The sequence below is a fragment of the Triticum urartu genome, chromosome 5 (assembly GCF_003073215.2).
Source record: "Triticum urartu cultivar G1812 chromosome 5, Tu2.1, whole genome shotgun sequence".
NCBI lineage: Eukaryota > Viridiplantae > Streptophyta > Magnoliopsida > Poales > Poaceae > Triticum > Triticum urartu.
Window position 1 is genome coordinate 611957707 of NC_053026.1, and position 25844 is coordinate 611983550.

The window sequence follows — 25844 nt, forward strand, 5'->3', positions numbered from 1 at the left end:
CATTTTTTTTCTTCTTCGAGCATTTTCTTCATGCAAAGTCATCACCCATCAAGGACAATACCAATATCAAAGTTGTCCAACACATCCTTCTTGATACATCACATAGCTTCATTGACATCAACGGTACTTGAAGCTCAACATAAATTATTTAAAGCACCTTTGGTGATTTAGTATGTTGATCCTCTCATTGTATGTCTTTCCCTTCTTTCAACACTCAGCAAATACTTCTTTGAGACCATTCTAATACCTAAAGTTGTGAAAGAGACTAAAAACATGGAACTATAATTTTAGAAACTAGAACCCTACGAATCCGACGTCATGTACGACTCGATCATAGACGCACGTGTATAGCTGGTGCATCTGCATGTGGAGCGAGAGGCCGAGAGGTCAACATGCCGCGAGAAGGCACATCGACATGTTGCCGTCGAGAGCCAAGACAAATTGTCAAAGTTCATTATGTTGTGCCACTATTAAGAGTGGCAGAGCACGAGTATACGCCGATCTGTTCTAGTTTATTCGGTTGTACATATGGGATCCTCGACCCTAGACGGTCGGTCTCCCGCCTAGACTCAGAGCTTTGCAAAATGTCAAGGGTAAAATCTATTTATCGTCTACGTGACATTTTGATGGGCAAACACGCAAGGAGACTGCACTGGGTCGACCCACATTGCCCTCCATCTTTTTCTCACTTTGTCCTTCTATTTCTAGTTCCCTTTGGGTTTACCTTGGTTTATTCGGTTTTTTTTGTTTATGTGTTTCTCCACTTTTTTTCTTTCTAATTCATGTTTAAATCCATGGATATATTTTAAATACAAGAATTTTTGAAATATACTATTTTTTAAAAATTCATTTATTTTTGAAATATGACAACATTTTAAATATACTAAATTTTTTTCAGAAAACATGAATATTGTTTGATGTGTGAACAATTTATAATTCGTGAACATTTTCAAAATTTATGCACATTTGCTTAACTAACGGACATGTTTTATTTTTCTGTAAAATTTTAATCTTGTAATTACATATTTTTTGAAATCATTAAAAAATCAGCAGCCGGTTTCTTTTTGGAAAAACCGTCTGGTAAAACCAATAGAAAAGAAGAAAACACAAAAGGAAAGAAAATCGGAGGAGCGCTGGACGTGGGCAAGGCCCAGGACGCGAGTACTTGTGCGATGCCTTTGCGACAGATAGAGAGGCCAGCACTGGTCAGAAGAAACAGAACGCACCATCACCAAGCGCGATGAACTGACAGTAGCGAGCGACGAACCCCTGATCCGGAATCCCCAAAACCTCGCCTCCCGGTCTCCCCGACGCAGCCGCTGTCCGGCGCCGCGGCGCCCCGGCCGGCGAGATGAAGAGCCCCTTCCGGCCACGCGCCGCCCCTTTAGTATCCGCGCTCGTCCTCCTGCTGCTCGCTCTGGTAATCCGCTCTTCTGCGAACCTAGTTTTCTGGTCAGATCTGATCATTCCGCCCCCTTCCGCTCGGCTTCCTGACGCCCACTGTTTCGCCCTTCGCCCGTAGGTCCCGTCCCCGGAGGCGGCCGAGCCCACCACGCCGGGTACCCGGACGCGCAAACTCGGCCGCGACGCCGGCTCCTCGGTCTTCTCGCTCTTCAACATGAAGCCCCAGAGCAAGTTCTGGACGGAATCGGTCATGCGGACAGGTCCGGTTCCTCACTTCATTATTATTTTGTTTCTGTCCTGGCACCTGCCTGGTGTTCCTGCTTGTCTGTGGCATTATGGGGTCGGGGGTGCTTATGCGTTTCTTGATTTTTGTAGAGTTCGATGACTTGGAGGGCTCGAAGTCAAGGGACTCCATCAACATTGGGCTTCTCAACTTCACGAGAGCTGGTGGGTTCTGGTCTTGGCTCATCAATTTTCTTCAATGTCATGTCTCTGAAGCTTTGTCAGAAGCTTCTTTTTCAGTAGCTTCAGCATAGTCCCTCAGTGATACTTCTTTTAAATCAATGTTTGGATGTTATCGCCACTGTGTTATATTCTGAATTGGAATTGTAGGTTCAAAGCTTATGATAAACTTCTGCCCATGGGCTTATCGCCATTCTTTCAGCAGGAGTGCTATGACCGTTTTCGTTTATACCACTGTAACCATTAGCCAGTAACAACAATATCAGTATCTTGTAGAACTTGCTGGCTAAGATCTGCAATAAAGAACTAAGGGAATTGAAGGGAAGTTAGGGTTTGTATGTAGTTGAGAATTAATGATCAGAGCAACTGGCAGATGCAACTTCGATATGAACAAACCCGTCGTGTGTACTTTTTACAGATAGTGTTATTGCCATGTGGCCATTTTCTTGGCAACCATTTTTTTTTTTTGGTGTTGCTTCATGGTAAGTATCATATATTGAGGGTTTGGCTTCATTTTTGTGTGGAGAGGTGATTAGAGTGATGGCAGGACTAATATATGCGCATCTGAAGCAATCGATTGCACACGAGATATGTATAGTATAGGACTTAAGATTGTGTGCTCAATTGCTTATCAGAAAACATATTTCTCTCTACAACTGTGCTTATCCCTTGCTTATTCTTCTGTTGTATTCAGGTAATGTTGCAAACTATATGAACCTGGCGGAAGTTGATTCGATATATTTTTCAATCCCTGTCAACTTCATCTTTATGGGATTTGATGGCAAAGGGGGCCATGGTAAATTATGTATATACCTAGGCAATAATACTATTCCCTTTAGCTTTTTGTTTGTACCGAGCATTAACAGTCCCTCTATTTGTTTCAGAGTTTAAGTTGGGACCTGAAGAACTAGAGCGCTGGTTTACAAAAATTGATCACATATTTGAGCATACGAGAATCCCTCCAGTTGGAGAAGTTCTTAGCCCGTTCTATAAGACTACCGTTAAGAGACTAAAGAAATATGATCTTCCTTTAGTCAGCCACGTGAATCACAAGTAATGAACCTCTACACTTAAGGCAGTTGTTCCAATTTATCATGCAATGTTTTACCCTCTTCTGTAATTAGGCCATGGTATGCTTCCATGAGTACTGATTCAACTATTCCATTTCCATTTCTTTTTGGTGTAGTTTTTCTGTGCATGCAATACATATGGGAGAAGATATCATGTCTGTCTTTGAACATGCTGTAAAAGTTCTATCACGCAGAGAAGATCTCACAGATCCCAGGTCAGATGTTCTTGAAACACATTGTTGCAGTTCTTGACATTCTGCAATTTGGTAAAGTGTTTCATATTGTGCAAGCATATACCAGAAAATGTAACTGTAGACTGACACTGCAATTTTGATTGTGCATCCCAAAGAACCTTAAGTTATGATCTCCCTCTGTTACTTGGAAATGCAATGTAGTGCTTCAAACCAATAACACATCCAAGATTTTTGTGTGTTTATTATCCAACGAAATATGCTTTAGTGTGTGTGTGTGTGTGTGTAGCTATTGGTTTATAGTTTATTTCTAGTTTTCTTTGATAATTCCTTTTAGACTTGTTACAGGGTAAAACCTTCTTACCGTACAGTTACTTGGAAATCCTTTCTGATGGCCTTTACAATCACTTCTACGATGCCACCTCGCATTTCCCTCATTTTATCATTGCTTACAAATATTATTTTCTTTACTTTATACAGTGAAAGTGGGGCGGCGATTTGGCAAGTGGACAGTGATCAAATGGAGCATGTATTTTCAACACTTGTTGATCACCTTCAGATACAAGAAGCATACAACATCTTCATTCTTAACCCCAAGCCTATTGAAAAGAGTACTCAGTATGGATATCGGTGAGTTTGCAGATATTTATGTTGCATTACATTTTGTGTAGTTAACACCAACATGATTCTGATAGAAGATGCACTCATTTACATTTAATGACAATATTGTCATAAAACAAGAACATGATGTGTCATTTTTTGGTAACTTTTCATGGTATGAACCTTTTGGATTTAATTTTCTGCACTGACATTTCAATTTACATGGCCTGTCTTGAATTCCTAAAGACTTAGTTCGGGATGATGTATGGCCAGGTAGAATCTGCAAGACTAATATTCTTATTTACTAAATAATCAATGTCTAAATTGTCATGTCAGTTATTATTTACTCAAAGGGATGTAGCCAATATTTCCAGTATATATCGTCTTCGGGGTCGACCATGCCTGTCCATCATGTAAGATGGTCATTACTAAACATGGCTGAGTTGGACACTTTTGTCTGTTCAGTCACGAGCCTATATATATATATATATATATATATATATATATATATATATATGCGAATGAGAATTTGAACACGAAAATGTGCATATTAATAAGTTTCATGCACCAAGACTTGTGAAAGGCAAGACCTGAACACACGACCTCTTGGTTCTGATACCATATTAACTTTCATGTACCAACCAGTAGAGAATTAAAAGTCTGAATTGATGGAGAAGGTTGGGTAATCCAGATATGCTTCAACACCCCCTCTCACATGTGGCTCGATAAGGCCTAAACGTGAACAGAAAGGGAGGAAATAATTTTTTATTTACAATGCGAAATTCAAGACTTGAAGCCAAGACCTCTTGGCTATGATACCATCTCAAGTTTCATGCACCAACCAGCAGCAAACTGATGAAGGAGGTTGGGCAATCTACATATAACACATATGACCTTTTCAATTCATTGATCTTCAAATATGGAACAATTGGTAATATTGTTTAGTAATTATGTAGCATGACACACATCATAGTTCTAAATTGTTTTGTTAACTCTTAACATACCCAGACCTATCTAGAAACCTATTTTTACTATATGAATCTGATTGTGCAATGTTGCCATGTATTGCACACAACCATCTCATTTCCGGAAACGCTTGGACTTGGAGCAATTGTTGTTAGATAGTGTATTGCCTTTTAGAAATTTATTTATTTCAAATAGCCTAATTCTGCTGCTAAGATGGAAAAGGTACAAACTCTACAAGTTGTCGATTTCTAGTTTCTCTGGGTAGCGTTTTGTGCATTCCTTCTCACACTGTTTCATTATTCAAGAGTAACGGTACATTTTGGCAACCAATAGCTCATCATCTAATTCTTTTCATACTCATTTATTTGTATTTTGTGCTATTTGTGTTCACAGGAAGGGCTTCTCCGAGTCTGAGATCAACTTACTGAGGGAGGTATGCTTGCATGCTTTAGCAAATTTCCTGCAAGGAATTGAGGAATATCATTGTGCTTCTATCTTGTTGAATGTTGATTTCATGAATCTTTTTGGTGTGCATATTGTTGTTCTGGCATTTTTTGTACATGAAACTATCTTCAATTGGTAGCTGTTGGCTTGGCAACAAGAAGGCATCATGGCTTTTTTCTCTTGAAGTGTGATACATTTATGCAGGACGGCTTAGTGAATGTGGCCCGTAGACATGGTCAAGGACTCTAGGTTTGGCCCATGTGGTCCAGTAACCCATAACAGATGACTCTATTGCAATAGAATAATATATGTTTCCCTAAAAAAATAGAATAGTATATGCACGGTTGCGATTAGCACAAGTGTCACTAATTGTCCCCATATAGAAGATATGATGATGAACAGTAGACAAAAGTAAAGAAAAAAGATCTGAAGTCAAATTGATTCTACTGATAAGTTGGTCCTGAAGTCATGTTCTTGTATTTGTTTGTTTTCTTAACCTCCAAGTAATATTTTCTAGAGTGTTATGAGTAGAAGCTGAACCTTAAGTAATTTTTTTGCTAGGGTTCTCTAGCCATGTTAAAAGTTGAGATGCGAAGGCTTCACAAAAGCCTATAAAACCTAACAGTTCCCATGGCAGCAGGAGTTCGGTCAATAAGGCCAGTATTTATAGATGTATAGGTGTGGAAAATATGCAGCAAGCACCTTATACAACGAGAAATTTACAATGACTATATTTGAGTATATATGTAACTCTTAACAGTTACATATGTCCCTGAGTTCTGCATATTAAGCGCTTATAATTTTTAATGTGTATGTCCTATGATTCCATGGGATTCTTATTCTATACATGGATACTGCACAACCTATGTTTAATTTAATGTGAATTTCCCTATTGATCTTGAGTGTATTCTATTCTTTAGTGAGTAAAGCTGTAATTTTTTGGAACATGACATGTTAGTGGTTATTTTTTCAGAATAAGACCCTGCAAGCTCGGATACTCCAATCTAAAAGGGACCCAAAACTCTATCTTGGTAAATATTATCTTCTCCTGTTTTATGTTATAACTTCTGATTTCTGAGTTCATGTAACATTAAAGATGAAAACACATATAGATGATAAGTAGAACTCTTCATTGACCCATATTTTAATATTTGGATCAATAAGAGATATATGCGGTGGGTGCTGACATTGCTTCCTCAGAAGTTAGTCTATGCATATGCAAAGCTGAAAAATAGGTTTCTGAATAAGGATTGTCTCCATATCGTGTTACTATGGTATACCAAAATTTTGGATTGCATGAGTTGGTTTTGATATTATTATCATAATTCTATACAACTTCCCTAGCTCATTATTTTCTTGAACAGTCATGTAATTTTCTCTGACATCCCTGTAAATAATATCCATGTTGAACTTTGTTCTGTTCTTGTCAGATACTTAGCGTATCTATGTGTAGTTTAACTTTTTAATAATTTATATTTTTATCCACATCTGCAATCAACATACCAGAGTGTGCTCGAACATCTGTTTTGAAAAGGGAAACTGGGGCAGCTGCCTTTTGTGCATTCATTTTATGCATACCACACATTTATTCAGCATTAGAAAAATCTGGTCTGGGGCCAAGGCCATGTGGACTTTATGCATACAGTCCTCCCAACTCCTCCCAACTGAGAAACATGGTGTTTCTTTTATTCAAATATTTTGTTTTGTGCAATAATTCTGCTTTGTAAAGGAAAAGTTGATATTTTCACTGTAAAACCCCTCAGAAGAGAACACTATTAGCTCACTTGTATTTTTTATTAAAATTATACGGTATGCTTTTCCGCTACTTTACCATGTAGCATCTCTGTATTAAGCAGATATAGAGAAGGGAGTCAACAAAAGGCCCTTGTATGAAAATCACCCCCTGTCATCATTTTCATGGACCACAACTGACAACGTGGATATGGTATGTTTTGTTTTGTTTCAGTCCAGCATTTCCATTTGTGCTATATTATTCGTCTTCTACTTCTACCCCAAATTTGGGTGTTGTGAGTGCTCAAACTTTTCCTTTAGAAACACCAAGTACAGCTAGATGCGCGCACTCACTCTCACACCATCACAAACACACACACGCCACCACAAACAGACACACACACAAATCGTCTACTAAAGACTAGAGCCACGGAACTTAAAGATTTGCAAAGTCACCACACGCACCTCGCTATCGACTGGAACGTCGCCTCCCACTGAAAGAATAATCCACATTAATGAAACAGCAAAGTGCCAAACTCGGGTTTTATCCCTGGTGTTCCGGGGTAACAACCATCCACTAAGCATCCAACCACTGTTTGGTTCTCGAGTGTGCTTAAGCTTTGGACCTACTGATCCATATGTGATTGTTAGTTTGTCATAGTCAGTTTATATTACCTGCCCTGTGTTTTGAGGCACTTGAACTTTTTGAGTTTAGATATTCAGTTCTTAGTCTTATGAAAGCAAAAAACTATGAAGCCAGTAGGAATCAGCACCAACTTTTTGCACTGCTAGTTTGGATCATACCTTATGTGCTTTTCAAGTACCTTGTTTAATTTCAACGTACTTGTTTTGTTGCCAAGATGTACTGTATGACTGGTGGATTATTATTGTGTGTAACCCAAGGTTACATGAAAACCAATCGTGACAATATTACGTGTAACTCAATAAAATGCCCTTTTCATGTCTTGTACAGGGTGATTGGTCAAAACAGTGCAAGGAAGCCTTAAGCGGTTTTGAACTGTTGAAGGCAGGAAAGAGTAAAGAGGACATTATTTATGACAAAGCTGTTCAGGTGCCACACTTATATCAGTGCACACAACTAAATATCTTACCATGTATATATAAGTAACGTCATGTGTTCTTGTTAGATATTACACGGTGCAAAAGATGAGCTGCATGATGTTCTAGAGAGCGCACTCATGTCCAGTGATTTGAAGGGTTTGCATGCTGAATGCCTTACAGATATATGGGTCGGCAGAAACAGGTCTGCTATGATTTTGTTTTGCTTTACTGTTGGAAAAAGTCATTATTACCCCCCTGAAATTTGACTACCAGATTAGCTATCCCACCCCTTGATTTTCTGAAACCGGAGAGAATAACTACCCTAATTTTTGCTACTGGTCGATGACATGGACTACAAAGTGGCAAATACTTGGCTAATCAGATATATTTTAATTCTTTTCAACCACATGTCTGGGAAGTTCTACTCTGCTCCGCTTCACCTTTCTCTGTTTTTCTAACCTTGAAGACCATGAGGGAGCACCTCACTGAAATATATTAAAAATAAAAATATGTTACATATGTACTGGGGGGGGGGGGGGGGGGGCTCTCCCATTTTGAGGGATAAAACAAGGAGATCAAAAGAGAGTAGAGCACCAAATTGAGTTTTACAAAGGAGGTTATGAAAGGCTCTAGTCTTTCATTAGATCTATGAACCAACAGAGAGAGGTCCTCTTTGAATCTGGTCAGCCAGGATTGGTTCGAGGGCTCAGCCATGGCAAATATCTCCATAAACATAGTTTTGCCTCAGCTTTGTTTCCCTGCATGTAACAACTCTAGTCTTGATCCAGAGGCAGGCCAAGAATGGCCAAGGAAGCCCAACAATGAGCACTGAAATCACATTGGAAGAATAGGTGTTCCACGGTTTCCTGGACATTAAAATGTCTCTCGTGAAGCATGTTTCTTGTATTGAGGGTCAGCTAGCAAAAGCCAGACGAAAACTTTGAGTCTTGTTGGACACTTGGATTTCCAAATCCATTTGAAGGCCAGATCAGCATGCACTTCTCAGAAACAAGTACACATAGTATTTGCTAGCCTTGAACTGTTATGACTTGGATCTCCCTCGCTTCCTCTCTGGCTTGAATTGATAGCGGCAAATGGAAGATGTCGCCCAGATCCACAACATTCAAATGTCCGTCACCAAGGCATCCTCATTGTGAGCAAAGCAGAAGGCTCTAGGGTGTGTACCGGTGAGCACGTTCTGGGTCCATAAGTCCTTCCAAAGTAGTGTCGTTTTTCCATCTCCAATCACAACAGTCGTGACACCTTTGTAAATGTCCTGTCAGTTGCAAGACATCCAGCCACCAGAATGAACTGTATGCATCCATGTTGTGTGGACTCCTGTTGTTATAGTTGGCAAACAAGCTGCACCCACGGGACAAGTAGCCCATGAGCAGAAAGGTGGACAGACATCGTAGGATCATGAGCACTCGCCGAAAAACCACCGGCTCTCACCACGGAGGCGAAGTGGTCAAACTAGGCGCGAGGGGCTTGCTTAAGACTGTAGAGAGAGCGACGAAGATGACAGATCATGCCACCAGGAACATAATACCCAAGTGGTGGCTGCATGTAAATCCTCTCACGCAACTAACCATTAAGAAAGGCATTCTTAACATCATGCTGAGATACAGACAAATGGCGAACAGAGGCCACACCAAGCCGTGGTTATATGGGCCACATGAGCAGAAGTCCCATCGTAATCATGACCATGCTCCTGTTGAAGGCCGCGTGCCATAAGGCGAGCTTTGTAGCACTCAAGAGAACCATCGGTGCGAGCCTTGACCTTGTGGACCTACTTACAAGTGATGGGACAAACACAAAGAAGAAAAACAAGATCCCATGTGCTGGTGCACTCAAGAGCAGCAATCTCATCTGCCATTCGGGATGGACAACATCGTGATAAGAAGTCGAGGTACAATAGCGCCAGAAAAACCGTAGCGGTCAATGGCGAGGCGAGGCCGATCACGAAAACTAAGACAACACATCAGAAGTAGATGGCACATCAGTATACTCACCCACTACACGTGGATGACAAGCATAATAGCGAGGAAAAGAGGGAAGAATACGAGGAGCAACTGGCTAAATAGACTCAGGTGATGGAGACAGAGAATCTACCAGAGATGGAAGGTGCAAAAATCATGTGACAAGTGAGGAGTGGAAACCATAGGAGATGGCGGCGTCAGATCTGCAACTGTTGGATGAGTATGAGTGGGATGGTGGGGCAAAGTGAGAGATATGTCAGGAAAAGTGAAGAAAGAGATATCCCCACCCATTGAAAAGACACTGTATCCTAAGAAGAAACACTTGATAGACTGAGCGGTCAGTTTGGTGCACTCATGGGGGGCAAGAAGAACAAAACAAACACAACGAAATAAACGAAGCGTCGAATAATCAGGAGAATGATAAAAAAGACGCTTGAAAGGAATGCCACCCTACAAAGCAGTAGAGGGCTAAATGTTGATAAGGTAGGTGGAAGTGGAAATAGCCTCAACCCAAAAGTGAGGCGGAAGAGAGGGGCGATCTGTCAACGCACGAGCTGTCTCAAGAAGGTGGACGATGCTTGCGCTCAGCCACACCATTCTGAGCATGAGCACCAGGACAGGAATTGTGCAAGTGTACCCTGCTCAGTAAGGACACCACGCAACATCTTGGAGATATACTTGCCAGCAGAGTCAGCACGAAACACACATATAGACATAGAGAACTGAGTGTGCCATGACAGCAAATTGAGCCTCATCGCAAGAAGACATAAAATAAAGCCAAGTGTAGCGAGAGAAATCATCTATAAAAATAATATAGTATCGATGCCCCCCTTTCAAAGTGAAGGGAGCAGTGTGCCATACATCGGAATGAACTGAATCAAAAGGACGCCGAGACATTGACTCACTAGTATGATAAGGTAACTTAACCTGTGCTACAACCCTGGCACTCTAAAGAGACATTTGTTGAGACAGACCCCAAAAGACCGAGTTGATGATGCGACTGCTGGAAGGAGTCAGTAGTTGAAGCGATGGAAGCTGAGGGGCTGGCAATAGTGGTGGCAACGGAAGGAATATGATGCCAACCCCAACCAGAGCTTGTGTGCGACGATCCTGATCTGAACATCAGAAAATAGGTTCATGGTAAGTCAAGGAGCATGAGCAACATTGGGAACAAAAAAAAAGCAGTAAGAGTGCCTCAACTAGCAATAGAAAGAGGAGTACCATCAACTGCAGGAACATAAACAGGAAAATCAAGAGATCTAATGGAGGACAAGGTGGAAGAATCAAAAGACATGAAAGGAAGCCATAGAATCCAGAACCCACGGGGATGTACCTTATTGTGTAATGGTGGTAGCTCAGTGCCATAAGACAACACACATCGAAGAAGAACCTGAAGCGGCGAGTGTACGTTTTAAGTCTCACAATATCCCCCTCAGTTGAGGAGACAATTGATGATGTCAAAGAGGTGTAGTGTGCTCCATGTTGCGCATGTGGCGCTTCTTCTTGAAGCAACCAGATTCACGTGACCATCCTTGTTGCAGTAGCTGCAGTGACTACGAGAGTGACCCTTGCCACCAGAAGGAGAGGGCAAGAGTGGTGGAGCTGGAAAGAGCCAGTGCAACAAACATAGCAGGAGCTCGAGCAGCAAGCACAGAGGGAACCTCAAGTAAACCAGCACCATGTAGGTGCGTCTCAACATGAAGCACAAATGTTAGAAAGCGCCTCCATAAGAGACAGGTCACGAGCTAACAGCTAAGCATGCCGCGGCTCAAACTCCTTGCGAAGCCGAGACCAAAACTCGTAGAACTCCAGAAATCTGACCGCACAACCTGGCGACACTAGCAAGTACACAACCGACAATGCAAAGATACCAGAACTGTGTGTAGAAATCATCACCAGTGGAGTCATTCTGCTGAAGAGCATGCTTCTAGCGGACCACAGACAAGTATAGGGCATTACCAGATGCTAATGGTGCTGTCGATGATGAGTCCTTATCTCAAAGACGAGAGTAAGGCCCATAAACTCAAGAGGCAAGTTGATGTAGAAAGCTGGCACTGACACTGAGAACAACTGCGACACGAGCATCATTTTCAAACCATTGAGTGTAAGCAAACATGTCATCATGGTAAGTGTTTCTTTTCTTTGAACACTAGTAGGGTCCTGAAGGACCCAAAACCCGCGTTAATAATAATGTGGTGATGAAGGGCAGATTACATTAGAACCCAAAGGAAAACAAAAATTACAGACAAGGTCTTTGACTTTTGAGAAGAGGACCCTGCATAGAGATAGAAAAATGCAATCGGGTCCACATCATATTCTTCATAGCTTCACCATCGTCGGGGACTGTGCCACTTGGGACAGCTGGATCTCCACAACTCCACTTCCAACAACCAGATACGCCATGTACAAAGGGAAACCGCGCTCCTCCGAGCTCTACATCGCCAGACGTTTCTGTCGGTGATAAGAGTGGAGCGGGTCGGAGCAGAGGTTACACGAGAGACTCTCAACGGTGGCAAGGAGAGCTGTAGCACTTCTCTCTCTCTATTGTATCACGGTAAGTGTGAAGAGCCCTCCGATAGTAAGACCCGATGGTCATAAGCATCAATCGCACATCATCAACAACCTTTGCTGCATACTTATCAGCCTGAGAAGCATCCGTGGCAAGAGCCGGTGACGTCGGCTGGGTAGAAGACATGAGACACAGGAGGAACCGGGTGCGACAGACAGGAGACCTCGCCAAAAAGAACACCCCAGAGACAAAGGTCATGCATATGAATGCACATAAAGGCAACAAACTCGGTGTAGTTAGCACCATCAAAACTCATTGTAACTTTTTTTATAACGGAAGCAGACGAATGATCAAACTAGTCTAGTAATCAGACGAATGATCAAATCCAACACCTCGAGCGTTGGGGCAGAGGAAATAACCAGCTAGGAGGTGAACGACCAAGGGAGATAGAGTTGCATGGATGGAGGCCACCAGGAGGCGATGTAGACGTAGGCGACCGGATGAGAGGCCGATGCTGGATCCCGACAACAGATGACGCGGGCTGTGGGTGGATCGTGGGCGGGCGCTGGGGGCCGGCGGCGGCAGACAACACAGATCACGGGAGGCCGGGGGCATCACAGGATGGTGCTGATCAATGGACAGGAAAGGAGAGGCAGCATAGTCGGCCAGACGAGGAGTTGGAAGGCGGCTGCATGATAGTCGGCTCAGAGAAGATGGCGGCGACGCGAGATTGTATTGGCATGAGTTGAGCGTGCTAATTTTTCTTTTTAACCTAGGGGCTAGGACTCTAATGCCATGTTAGGAAATATGCAACTTGTATTTCCTGGGGGCCAAGGGCCAGTTATATATACATGTACAGGTGGTAACAGGCTATACATGGTAACATAAGATAACTCTTAACAGCCTGAATATAATAAATAATCATGCTTAGAAAACCTGGTTTGCAGTTCTGGGGGCAAAGCAGACATGTCATCAAAGCTCAGGGGGCAGTGTATACTCTTTCCTATACTTTTGAGGTTGGATTGGTTCCCTTCTAACTAAAATTACCTTTTCCAGGTTTGCTTTTGTTGATCTTACTGCCGGACCATTTTCCTGGGGCCCTGCTGTCGGTGGGGATGGTGTTCGTACAGAACTTACTCTGCCAAATGTGGCAAAAACTGTTGGGGCTGTCGCAGGTCAGTTTTTTTTTTTTCATTTTTCTTTGTACATATGATGTTTCATTACTACCTGTTTATGCACTTCAGAGCCTGGTTACTTATGCACTGGGTATGCATATGGCGTCACTATGTTTATTGACCTTTTCAAAAGTTATATCCCATTAGTTTCCTTAGCTGCCAGCATGTTCTTAATATTACATTACTGTTTATTGCTCTTGTTCTAAAGGCCATATATTATCTTACTAGTCGTTGCTTTACAGTTAATTATAGGAACAGTTGATCTATTAACCATGTCAGTCTGTTTATGCCTTGAACTCATTTTTGGTAAACCACCTACATAAGATGTTCTGTATTCATTTCATGACGTCGTTCCAAATTCTGTTAGCTTTATATAGAGTACACCAGTTATAATGTTGTTAGAGTTATTAACTGGTGAAAAGTCTGAACACAAGTTAAGACAGGTGTATAGTTATCGTGTTGACTGAGCTAAAGGGGAAACCATCCAGAACATATGTCTTGCTGAAATAAAGAATGTTGGCTATCATAAAAGTACGATGGATGTCATTTGTACTTGATAAGGCTAGCATTCTGGTGGTTAGTATCGGATTAGTCTCACACAGAGAGTTCAAGGAGTGAATAATATAACGCTTGAGGGCTGTCAAATGGCCGAGCAACTTGATGTGGGTGTTGTGAATCTTACTGGATTATGACCATTGCTTTATCAGCACAAATGCATGTGTCCCTGCAGGGTAAACTGTTTGAATGTTTACTGAGGGGGTTCCAGGCATTTATCGGCACAAATGGGCTATAGCTGAGGGCATTAACCTATTTGCATGGTGCGTCCTGGTCAAATTAGTGGACTGTGGGGCACAGGTGTGGTAGCGGTGGGATTAGTTTTGCCGCATAGAGTTCAAACATAGAATAAGAGCATATAATGCTTAAGGGTCGTATATTGCAACTCCGTGTTATATCTTTCGACCGAAGCAGGTATGAGAGCCCAAGCGAGCTAGTGAGTAGGCTTGTCCAGGTGGCAGACTGAGCTGTAGAGTGCATTTTCTCTAGTGTACGTCTACAATAATGTTCTGTAGCACAGGAATTTCTCACCAATTTGTTTGTTCAGCATGAAGTGATTGTAGTTGATCTAATGCAGAAATCACAGAGGAAGAGGCTGAAGAAAGTCTACAGGATACAATCAGAGAAAGGTTTTCTTCTGTTGGCGAGGTACCATCAGTATTCGTTTACATATTCTTCTATACTGCCAACTCAATCTAATATCAACTGAGACACCTTTATATTCTGATCTCCATGATGGGGCATAGTAGATTTGTAATAAAGGGTGGTGGTGCTGCTTTACAAAATTTCTTCTTGTCTTACCCCAACCACGAGAGTGAGAGGATATTAATGAAACATTAGAGGTAGGAAGAGCTCTGGCAGCATAACAGGCAAGAAGAGAGGGAGCAGAAAGATTTGGGATACTTGAAATTGTTTCCTTTACTGTGTTAAACGATACTTCTGATGCCTGAACTCTTGATAAGTCGCCTTACAGCTGGTTAATCTCTCACAGCATAATGACGCCCCAACTGCCTTTAGGGGCATGGGCTTTCTCTACTTAGCACCTTTTTTTCCTTTTCTGTTGTGTTGTCACATCTTGAAAAATGAAACCAGCTCTTGATTTGCATATGGACTGTGATTTCTTTTGGTTCAGGATTACCATGCCGTGGATATCCTATTGGCAGAAATTGATGTATATGAACTTTTTGCTTTCAAGCATTGCATGAAAAGAAGGATACAACTTGCCCTTTGCAAAGGTACTTCCGGATGCCCATAAATTTGCACCTTTGTTTTAACTATCCTACATGGTGGTAAACTTGTAGGTGATATCTGTCGTCTAAGTTGTGACTTTGTTAAGAAGCAACTTATCTGTATTGCATAGCCCAAGGGGCAAATATATATAAAAAGAAACTTTGAGTACAAGTAAGGAAATCTAAACCAGTACGATTATACAAATATATAAGGAGACTTAGGGCATGGCCATCGCTACACGATGGACAGATGCCTCAGGCCTCCACGTAGGTTCGGGTGGTCCAAAATGCCTCAAAGTGATGCTTGGAGAGAAAAACGGGTTCCTGCAGAAGAGGTTGTCTCTCCGCTGACAAAAGTTTGCTGCTGACGATGTAGGTGTACCATTGGCTCCTTTTCTCCCTCATAAACAATGGCAAAGCTAAGCTGCACCCATGCGGTCTTGGAGAAAAGCAAGAGAGAAAGATAAAAAGGTGAAGAAAACGAGGGAGAAAGGTGGGGCCAGTGAGGAGGTTGTAGCATTGGATGAGATTATTTCACACGGTTGTTTCAGTGCTCTTTATCTACGTGGATGTCTGGGGCTAACGCTTCCTGTAGCCTCCACTGTACATGCCCTTAGACCAATACTAATACTCCTTAACACACTTACACCGCTGTTTCGTATTACTTGTTTATTTATTCGTTTTGGTCCAGGAGCTCACACCAGGGATTAAGTATTTACCCGTACTCCAACCCCTAACCCACCCAAAAAAGCATGAACATCATGTTTTCGTATGGATTGTGAAAGCTACTAAGTAACTGGTATTTCTTTTCCTTCAAAAATGTTATGATATAGCTGGACTAGAAGCTTCAGGCAAGCTAGCACAGCTACTCCTCCCTGACATCCATGCATATGTTTAAGATAATGAAAATATCAAAATATTAGTTCTAATAAATTTGCCCTGTTTATTCCCTGGTTTCCTGGAAAAATGGTCGAGTTGTCAGAAGCGTTCGTAAATTACATTTTTGAGTCTTATCCTGTTCATAATATTACTTTATCAGAAACATAATTACCACCTTCATTTTTCTGCTCAGAACTCGATCAGAGAATGCACGAGCTGAAAAATGAACTGGAGGGCTACCATAGTGGAGATTCTGAAGAAATTAATAAGAAGAAAGCTCTTGATGCCCTGAAGAGGATGGAAAAATGGAACTTGTTTAAAGATACCTCTGAGGTTAGCTTGGTCCAACTACTTATACCATTGTAGCAGAGAGCATGCAGTTTTGCCACTTTTTAAGCACACATTTACTCATGTAGTCATGTACATGGGGGACTGGACAATTGGAGATACAGTTCTTGTATGTCATCATCTTATTATCTTTAGAAGAATCAAGCTAACCAAACATTCAATTGGTGCTCCGTCTGAACCATCGTGTACCATATGATAGGCTTAACAAAAGAAGACGTGTTGCTACCAAATGGTGACCCTACACTATTTGGTACCATTCATAGAAGTTACTCCATTTAACTCTGTATTGCTTTGTCCCAGTTATTTTTATTTTAGTAACAAGTGCCAGTGGTTAGATGGATGCAGAAGTACTGACACTCATTACTTAAATAAATAGCTGGTACATAACAATACGGAGTCACATGGATAACTTCTATGGTTGCTACCAAATAATGTAGGGTACCACCTGCAGTTGCTTGTATTAATCAGTTGACAGGTTGCCATCAAGTAACAGAAAGTGTTGCTAATCACAACATGGTAGAGCCTAGGAAGTAACAGTATAGATGCCAACATTATAAAGTTTGTAGCAAGTAGTTAACTCTCTAGTGTGGTACATCCCAACTGCATATAACTGGTAGCTGAGAAATAATCAGATGGGTCTTGTTTTGTTCCATTTTTTCATTGGCCCATCGTATATAACACGATAATACAAATAAAATGCAAGTAAGATGCTATATTAGTTTGATACAATCATCTAAAGATTATAAAATAATTATGTACAACATCACATGTTCAGTCTTGCACCTTGCATGTCAGAACGAAAAACAGAAATTGGACGGATGGTTTTGTAAGAAGGAAGTATGATGAGATTTGGCCATGCATTACAGTTCACACAGGAACCGGAAGGAAGGCAGAGAGTAAGACATGCACAATAACAAAAAGCAGGATGAAGAATTACACTAAAATTGTGTTTTAATATGAACTCATCTTTCTGCTAATATCAACACACTTACCTAGTGTTAATCATTCTTTTAATAACAATGTTTTTACAGGTATTCTAATAGCAGAATTCCATCTTGTAATTCCAGGAACATCATAGTTACACAGTGGCTCGTGATTCATTTCTTGCACACCTGGGGTCAACATTATGGGGCTCTATGAGGCATGTAATTGCTCCATCTGTTTCTCACAGAGCATACCATTACTATGAGAAGCTATCATTTCAGTTGTACTTCGTCACACAAGAGGTAGCTATTATATATTTTTTTGCCTATTTTTCTGTATCAATAAAGTTACTCACCCCCTGCATTGTCCTTTTTCTTTTGCAGAAAGCCAGGAACATAAAGCAGTTGCCCATTAATGTAAAATCCATCAGAGATGGCCTTATTTCTTTGTTGTTACCATCTCAGAAGTCAATGTTTACCCAACACATGTACGTGTACTTCATTTTCTCAATCTTGGTTTATAGCCCTATTACTTGCCCTTTGTCCATCAGCAAGAGCAAAAAGAAGTGCTTCGTTAGCTACTAATATGGAATGATAAACTTACTACAGGGTTTAAAACTAATCAAGATAGAACCTGTATGTGAAATTCATGTGCATCTACTTGTGATCTGACTCTGCATGTGAAATCCATGTACTTCTTTCTCTTATGCTAACTCATGCATGAGACTTTCAACTGGGATGGATGAATCTGCAACTTATGAAAATTTAGTCCCCCCCACCCCCCTAAAAATCATTGTAATGAACTTGTAATAGTGGCTAAAATTTTCATTTGTGTCTCATGTGGGCAAGAACATGGGTGGGGCTTTTGTTTATGTGTGCTGTACAAAATTGTTGGTGTAGTCTGTTCTGTCAATCCTTCATAGTATTTACAAATTTGTCTTGAATGTCTGCTAATTATTTTTTGCTACCTCTAACCATGCAAGGATTCACGCGGATAGATACAATTATCTGATGCAGCATTCTGTTACTTAACAACTGACTGTTAGTCATGATTAGTGTTCACACAGTATCTGTCGTTGCTTGTTAACATGATGGTGTTGTAATCCATGAATAGAAGTTATATTGGCAGCAATACAATAACAAGTAGATCAGGAGTATTTCCTTTCACACAGCAGATTAGGAGTACCTAATTGAACTGGTTTATGTGTGGATGGATTAACAATACTGACAACTAAACCTACCCACCTAGGACGTTTTCAGCGGAAGGCAGACATGAGATAAGTAGTAGTGGACCAGCACATCAATGTGCCTGGCACAGCAAGGAATATGGTCCTAGTTATCTATATACTGACTCGTGTTCAATATTTACAACTGAACCAGCATGGGTTAGATGCGAGACATATGGATGCTGGGTCAAACTAGGTGCCCCGGATAGCGAGGTCACTGGCGCCCGAGAGCCAAATGAGTTTTCGCTTATAAGGAATATAAATTCAGGAAAATCCAGAAAGTGTTGTGTGCCTTGTGTGCTTCTTACAGTTATCTTGACATCCTCACAAACTATGTTGAGTGTAGTTCACAAAGACTAAACTACCTATGTGGATATTACCTATATTGACAATTGTTTCCCCACTCTTACGAGATTGAATTCTGCATGTTGATGTTCAGGCTGTCATTGTCAGAGGAACCAGCATTGATGATGGCATTTTCTATGGCTCGCCGTGCAGCCGCGGTTCCACTTCTATTGGTCAATGGTACCTATAGGTCCACAGTCCGTACATACCTGGATTCTGCCATTCTCCAGCACCAGTTACAGAAGTTAAGTGAGCAAACTTCACTTAAAGGTATAGATTTGTTATATTTTGCTTCTCATAATCCCGGGCACTTAATGCTGTTTAGCCTGAAGAATGCCATTCGGTTAAGGTAGTGTTTGCATAGTTCATGCTGTTCTGTTGACCATTCACACGCATGCATGTGTTTTAGTTGTCAGATTGAAGTCTGGTCTTGCATATGATGATGAACATGAGTAAAGAACATCATGCATGGATTGATGCGAGGATTGTGTGCTATACTGCTATTGATCTTATGAGGCTAAAGTTGATGAATCTGTTTTTGCAATGCTAAACACCATTCTCTTTATCTGTTGTTTTGGACAACCAGATATCCAACACACACCTTTGTTTATTCCGTTTCTAGTTATGTATTTGCAAAATTTATTAATCATATAGTGATACAAATTAGTTTTTTCAGTTGAAAAAAATGTTTGGATGCCATTTTTTGTGGCAACAAAACATTTGCACGGAAAAGGGCTTAAAAGATCCAGAAAAAAATAACTTGAAAGCATAGAATCTTCCTCTGGATTTTGTTGTATGCTATGATAAACACAAAAGTCCTAATGTACCACAAGAACATTTCCATGTATTGTCTTGCTTGTAACTTTCTGGATTATGTTGTAGCCATACTGATACCATAACTGTGTGGTGTTTAGGTCAACGTGTATTCAAGAACTGATGTACTATCATCTCTGGGATTTGTTCATAGAGAAATGGAGCAAGTCTTTACTATGTTGAATTGCATTTGTATTAGTCATGACCTCCTAGGCCACCATCACATGCTACAGTATGATGGATTATTATAAACTATGTTTTGCTTCTATACACAGGAGAACATACAAATCACAGGTCAACATTGGAGGTTCCAGTATTCTGGTTCATACATAGTGAACCCCTATTACTGGATAAACATTACCAAGCTAAGGCTCTTTCAAACATGGTCGTCGTGGTTCAGTCAGATGTCGATTCTTGGGAAAGCCACATACAATGCAATGGGAGGTCAATCTTATGGGATCTGAGGTATGATTGGTAGTATTATTCATTAGTTTTATGGGAACATTGGTGTTAACCTCGCGAGCTACCATTCTAGAACATTGGTGTTGCTGGCTGGTTCCATTTGCAATATATAATATCCTAGCCTTATTTTCATTTACCAAAGCTTAAACATTCCATTTTTCTAAAAGGTGGCGGGTAAACATATGTTAACTTCCTATTTAAATTTGAATTCTGATTCATTGACTAAAGTCATTTGAATAGATATAATTGGACCAATTTTTTCTCATGAAGCCAAATGGTTGCTGCATTTAGGGTGTGCTTGATTTGAGACCACAGATGGGACTGTACCATCATTTTTAATTCATTATTTTACACATAATTTGTTTCACCTGCCATATGAGTTGGGCAAAAAACTATGTGGCAGCTAACTTTTCTTTGGCATACAATAGCCGTTTTGTTTGTGATCTCATGTCGACTTTCTAACACAGTGAACTCCCTTATTTCATCAGTCATAAGAACAAGCGCATAACTTGACACACATTGTACCCATGCTAATACCGTCTTCTTTCTCATTTTGAGTTTGGGTTCACGTACATGTTCGCCATTATAGTCAACTGCATTAATGGTACTAATAACTCATTGTAAACAGGAAACCAGTTAAGGCGGCTATTGCTGCATCTGCTGAGTATGTATCTGGTTTACTTCCTATGCATCTGGCTTATAGCTCAGCTCATGAAACTGCATCAGAGGTTTGTTTTGCCTTTCATGTCTATCAGTTTAATTCTTTGTTGACTAATGTGTAACATATATCTCTCCTGCCTAAACCTAACATATATTGGGAGAAAGACAATACCTAAACCTAGGCTCTGATACCATGCAAGGAAGTATGCAACTTCTATTTCCACGAGGCCGTAGGCTGAGTGTGGAAAATATGCAGAAACCCCTTGTGCAATTGGGTTATTTTTTAGATATAGATGTTAAGTATGTACAAATGTAATAACAATATCCTAGTAACATGATGTCAATATAATCCCATGATTCTCTTGCTATGATCCACATACATGTACAGGTGTAGAAAATATGCAGATACCCCTTATATAGTTACTCCCTCCGTCCCATAATATAAGAGCATTTTTTACACTAGTGTAGTGTCAAAAACGCTCTTATAATATGGGACGGAGGGAGTATATGATAGGGTTATTACACAACTAATGCATGAAAAGTATGTACAGCTCTAACACCAATATCGTAGCAACATGCTGTCTTCACAATCCCATGATTGTCTTGCTATGACATGCAATTCCAGTATTCGACGCAAACAAACCATTGTGCATGTTGGCTTAACTTGATGTTCGATCCAGAATGTATTACCTTCCTGTTGTACTCCCTCTGTAAAGAAATATAAGATCGTTTAGATCACTATGTAAACGATCTTATATTTCTTTACAGAGGGAGTACATGTGACACTTGCTATCAATTTTCATCAGTTGTAGTGTTTAATTCCATTGGAGCTACTTGTAGGCTTTACACCCACCAAACCACATGCATGAAAAGGGAATAGATATGTTGCATAAAATTTTTATTAACAGTTTTCATCTATGCCAGATATTGCTGAAATACTTCTGATATGATTAACTTATATTTGCCAAGATAAAACTTGAAAAGTTACTGCTAAATGTCATAGGTAAGGAAAATTTTGTGGCATTTACCACCTTTCTAGGTCGATAAATATTTACTTTGCCTGATAAATATTTACATTTCCATTTTTTTGTTACTTAGTTGTGTCGAATTGTCCATCATTGCTTGTTGACAACTTCTATATTCTCCTCCATTGCAGCTTTATATCTTGTATGTGACCTAATACACATTGTTGTTAGCATTCCTTCATGATTTTATTTTGCCCCTTTTAATACCTGCTTGCGTGTGTACTTTTCGAGCCCCTTCCTTTTCTCATACCTTCTTATTTGTCTGATGTTTCTAGGACTGGACATGGTCTGTGGGTTGTAATCCCTTATCTATTAGTTCTAAAGGTTGGCGACTTTCAGAATTTCAGCAAGATGTGATCGCTCGGAACTATATTATTACTGGAGTGGAGGAATCCATACGAGTAGTCAATTCAGCAATTCAACGATTGATAACAGAGAGGACATGTATCCTAATAATCGTCTTGTTATTCAATTTCTTGAAAATTAGCGGCGAGTAATACTTTTTATGCTTGCTTTGAACTTAACTAGTTGGAGGCTTGGAACAGAACTACTATGAACTTCACACAAGTGATTCATAGTTGGGGCACATGCTCTCAGTTGAAAAAAAAACACATGCACATTTGAAAATTTGTGAGAAAAATATCATGATGCACACTGCAGAAATTTTGCGCAAAATATCTTCTTTGTACACTAACCAACATCCATATGTTATTCATTTTTTTGCCACCACACACTTTTTTTTGCACAATTTACATCCATGCTAGCCAATTGATAGTCCAACTTGTACTATAGTGGATGTTTTTGGCTTCAAACCTAGCCAAAAACGCTGTAACAGGGATGTTTGCACTTTATTCAATTATGTTTTTCTATTAACCTTAACAAAGCTTACCCCAACTTGCTTGGGACAAAAAAGGCTTTGTTGTTGTAACCTTAACAATCTGCAGCTGAACAAGGCTTTAAAATTTTCAAGACCAAGGAGAGCGTGATGGTTGAAAAATACAATTCCGTTGTTAACATGTGGAGAAGGGTAAGTTGTTGTCAGATAGGCCTCTTTTACCTATGTTATTTTTGGTATAGGGGGCTAATGTTTTGTCTGTAGGTTGCCTTTATGTCTAGAGGGTTGCGGTATGGTGATGCGGTAAAGCTCATGTCGTCGCTCGAGGAGGCTTCTAATGGGTCAGTAGTCCTTGAGCTTTCACACTTTATTTACGTCTTGTCCGATTCGTTTTGTTATGTGAAGTAGAATTTGTTAATGTGCATTTGTGAATATTTATTTGTAAACATCAGAATATTAAGCTCAAGTTGTTTTTTTTGTCTTATTAAATGGAGTCGTGTCCCCAACTGGAATGATCTGGTACATGCCTGGTATTCTGATGTGCTGTTTTTTCCCTGTCAGATTTTCTCATGCTGTGAACTCAACCATCTCAAATCTACACCCTGCAAAATGTGCTCGTCAAAGGAAAATTGACGTACAGCTAGACATGACAACCATCCCTGCTTTTATAGTTGTTTTTGGGTTGCTTTGGTTTCTTTTGCGACCAAGGAGGCCGAAGCCCAAGATCAACTGAGCACAGTAATTTTCAACTTGGGTATACAGTTTGACATGATCCTTGTAAATGCTTGCACCATGGGTGATATCTTCTGTGGAGGTCTAAAAAGGCGACAGGACAGACTCAAGCAACGCCTAGATGCAGCACACAGGGGTTCGACCCTGAGTCACACCCTCTTTATTTAGATGACAAGGGGGCTTGCGGGCCCATCATTTTAGAAGAGCTGACACAGAAAGGGTGTAAACATGCACTGGACGGTGCATAACTTTTTGGGCTCTATTTTCTTGCATGGTTAACTGAATCCATCTTACCAAAACCTGAACTGGGGTTCATCTTACCCTCGAGTCCTTGAACATGATACCTATGTGCACTGCCTGTCGATTTTCTTTGATAAAGTTTACCGGGGAAAAGTATCTTGTCACAGTCGGTATGCATGTATTATTTCATCCCCTTTTATTGGTCCCTGATATTGCAGAATGTATTCACTGTCAAGAAAATCATGCTCCGTTGCTGCTTCCCCCTTTGTTCGGCCTGATCGTACGATGTACATGCTCTGTAGTTCATTTCCCATTTGTCTGAGGTGACCACCTGTGGTTCGTCAGGCCATATAGCTCGGTGTTCTTATGAAGAGACTCAGATTGTGTATGAAGCACCCTTGGATAACTGAGCATCTTTCTGAAGTTGGCTAGGGCGTGTTGGCAGCCTGGTCTACAAGTTCCTCGCCGGAATTGTATGATGAGTACAATATACTTATGGAGCATGTATTTGGCTTTAGGGTTTTGTTTATTTACTATTGGTGAAATGTCTTACCATGTGATCATTGATACTCCCTCCGTTCCTTTTTATAAGACGCTTTAGACAGCTGATTTTGAATTGCTATGGGGGTTGTCTGAACTTCCTAAAACAGTCTTAAAAGTGAACAGAGGTATTATCGTTTTGCTATTTTATGACTAGTAATATACGCCCCCCCCCCCCCCCCCCCCCCCCCCCCCCCCCCCCCCCCCCCCCCCCCCCCCCCCCCCCCCCGCCCCCCCCCCCCCCCCCCCCCCCCCCCCCCCCCCCCCCCCCCCCCCCCAACCCCCAACTCACACACACACACACACACCCAATCTACCAGTGTGGCTTTGAGGTAGAAAAACAGTGATGTGGTTTGTTGCGGCAGAGGTCTTAGTCCATGCATAGGGCTGGGTGCTCACCTCTACTCTACCAGTAGTACGCAGCACAGATGGCCCTCAGCCCTTTTCACTACATGTGCGCTTTCCCATGGTGTCGCTGCCAGTGCATGTTGGTCTCTGCCGAAAGGGACGCTGGGTAATCTGGGCGCACCACATTGATGAGGGGTAGTTGATCCTATGACTAGTTCCTCGCACATATGATCTGTTTCCCTTCGCCAACTCCGGCCAGGCATTCGCCTGACTAGATGCATGTACCCTGTCACCTATGAATAAACTTTTTGAAGCTTACTTGAGTCTTATATTTTTTGCTTATTGAAAAAACCACCCCAAATCTATACCATGACCATGTTCCGCGGGTAAAAAATCATTTTAAATTATCTTGGCAAAAAACTCAATAGCCCCTTTTAATTCCCCAAAACCATGTTGTAACTAAAAGTACAAAAAAAAACAATTAACATTATTTTTGAGGTATAGCCGAGGTTAGAAAATGTGAAACCAAAATTGGAAATATATATATAAATTAGCCAAATCAAAAAAAAAGATCAATGCCTTGATAAAAAATCATCCAAAATTATCACATAATTCTCGGGTGTGCATCTTTCCCTCTTCTATCTATTTGACATCTAGAACATACTACCAATTTTGAGCTAAACATCGAAAGCTCATCTGTTGAAAAACATTTGGCATGTGAGGTTTAGCTCAATTCCTTCCCTCGCCTAGCCTTGCAGCATCCCTATCTCTCCTCTTATCACAAGTGGGCCCACGGCTCTTCCTCTTCGTGCTAATGGGTCCAAGGACCCACAAGTCAGCCTCTGGCGTAACTCTATTCTTCACTCCTTTCCCCCTCTAGCCCACATTTGGCGCAAAAGCAACTGACCAACCTATACTTGCACCATGGCAAACCCTGCTTCACCGCCCCGCACCCCTTCCATCCCCTCACACTCTCTCCGTCCTGGCGCTGACCAACTAACAGCACGTGCCACCCCGAGTGGCCCGTGCACCTCGTGTTGAGCTTCGGCGCCATGTATGCCTCCCCTCTCCATCACACCTTCAAAACTACC

General features: G+C 41.0%; 1 protein-coding gene across 1 annotated transcript; it reads left to right on the top strand.

Annotated features, from left to right (window-relative positions):
- The first annotated feature begins 1187 nt into the window (after positions 1–1187).
- LOC125511230 lies at positions 1188–24125 on the top strand. The gene is made up of 25 exons (XM_048676553.1): positions 1188–1420; positions 1523–1664; positions 1780–1851; positions 2561–2662; positions 2751–2919; positions 3053–3151; positions 3608–3757; positions 5087–5126; positions 6111–6168; positions 6994–7082; positions 7842–7940; positions 8017–8132; positions 13475–13593; positions 14726–14796; positions 15281–15383; positions 16450–16589; positions 17672–17830; positions 17912–18015; positions 19193–19368; positions 20187–20376; positions 21002–21101; positions 22334–22502; positions 23003–23085; positions 23158–23234; positions 23455–24125. Exons 1-25 carry the CDS (start codon positions 1352–1354, stop codon positions 23624–23626), a joined length of 2868 nt encoding a protein of 955 aa, XP_048532510.1. The 5' UTR covers positions 1188–1351; the 3' UTR covers positions 23627–24125.
- The last annotated feature ends 1719 nt before the right edge of the window (positions 24126–25844 follow it).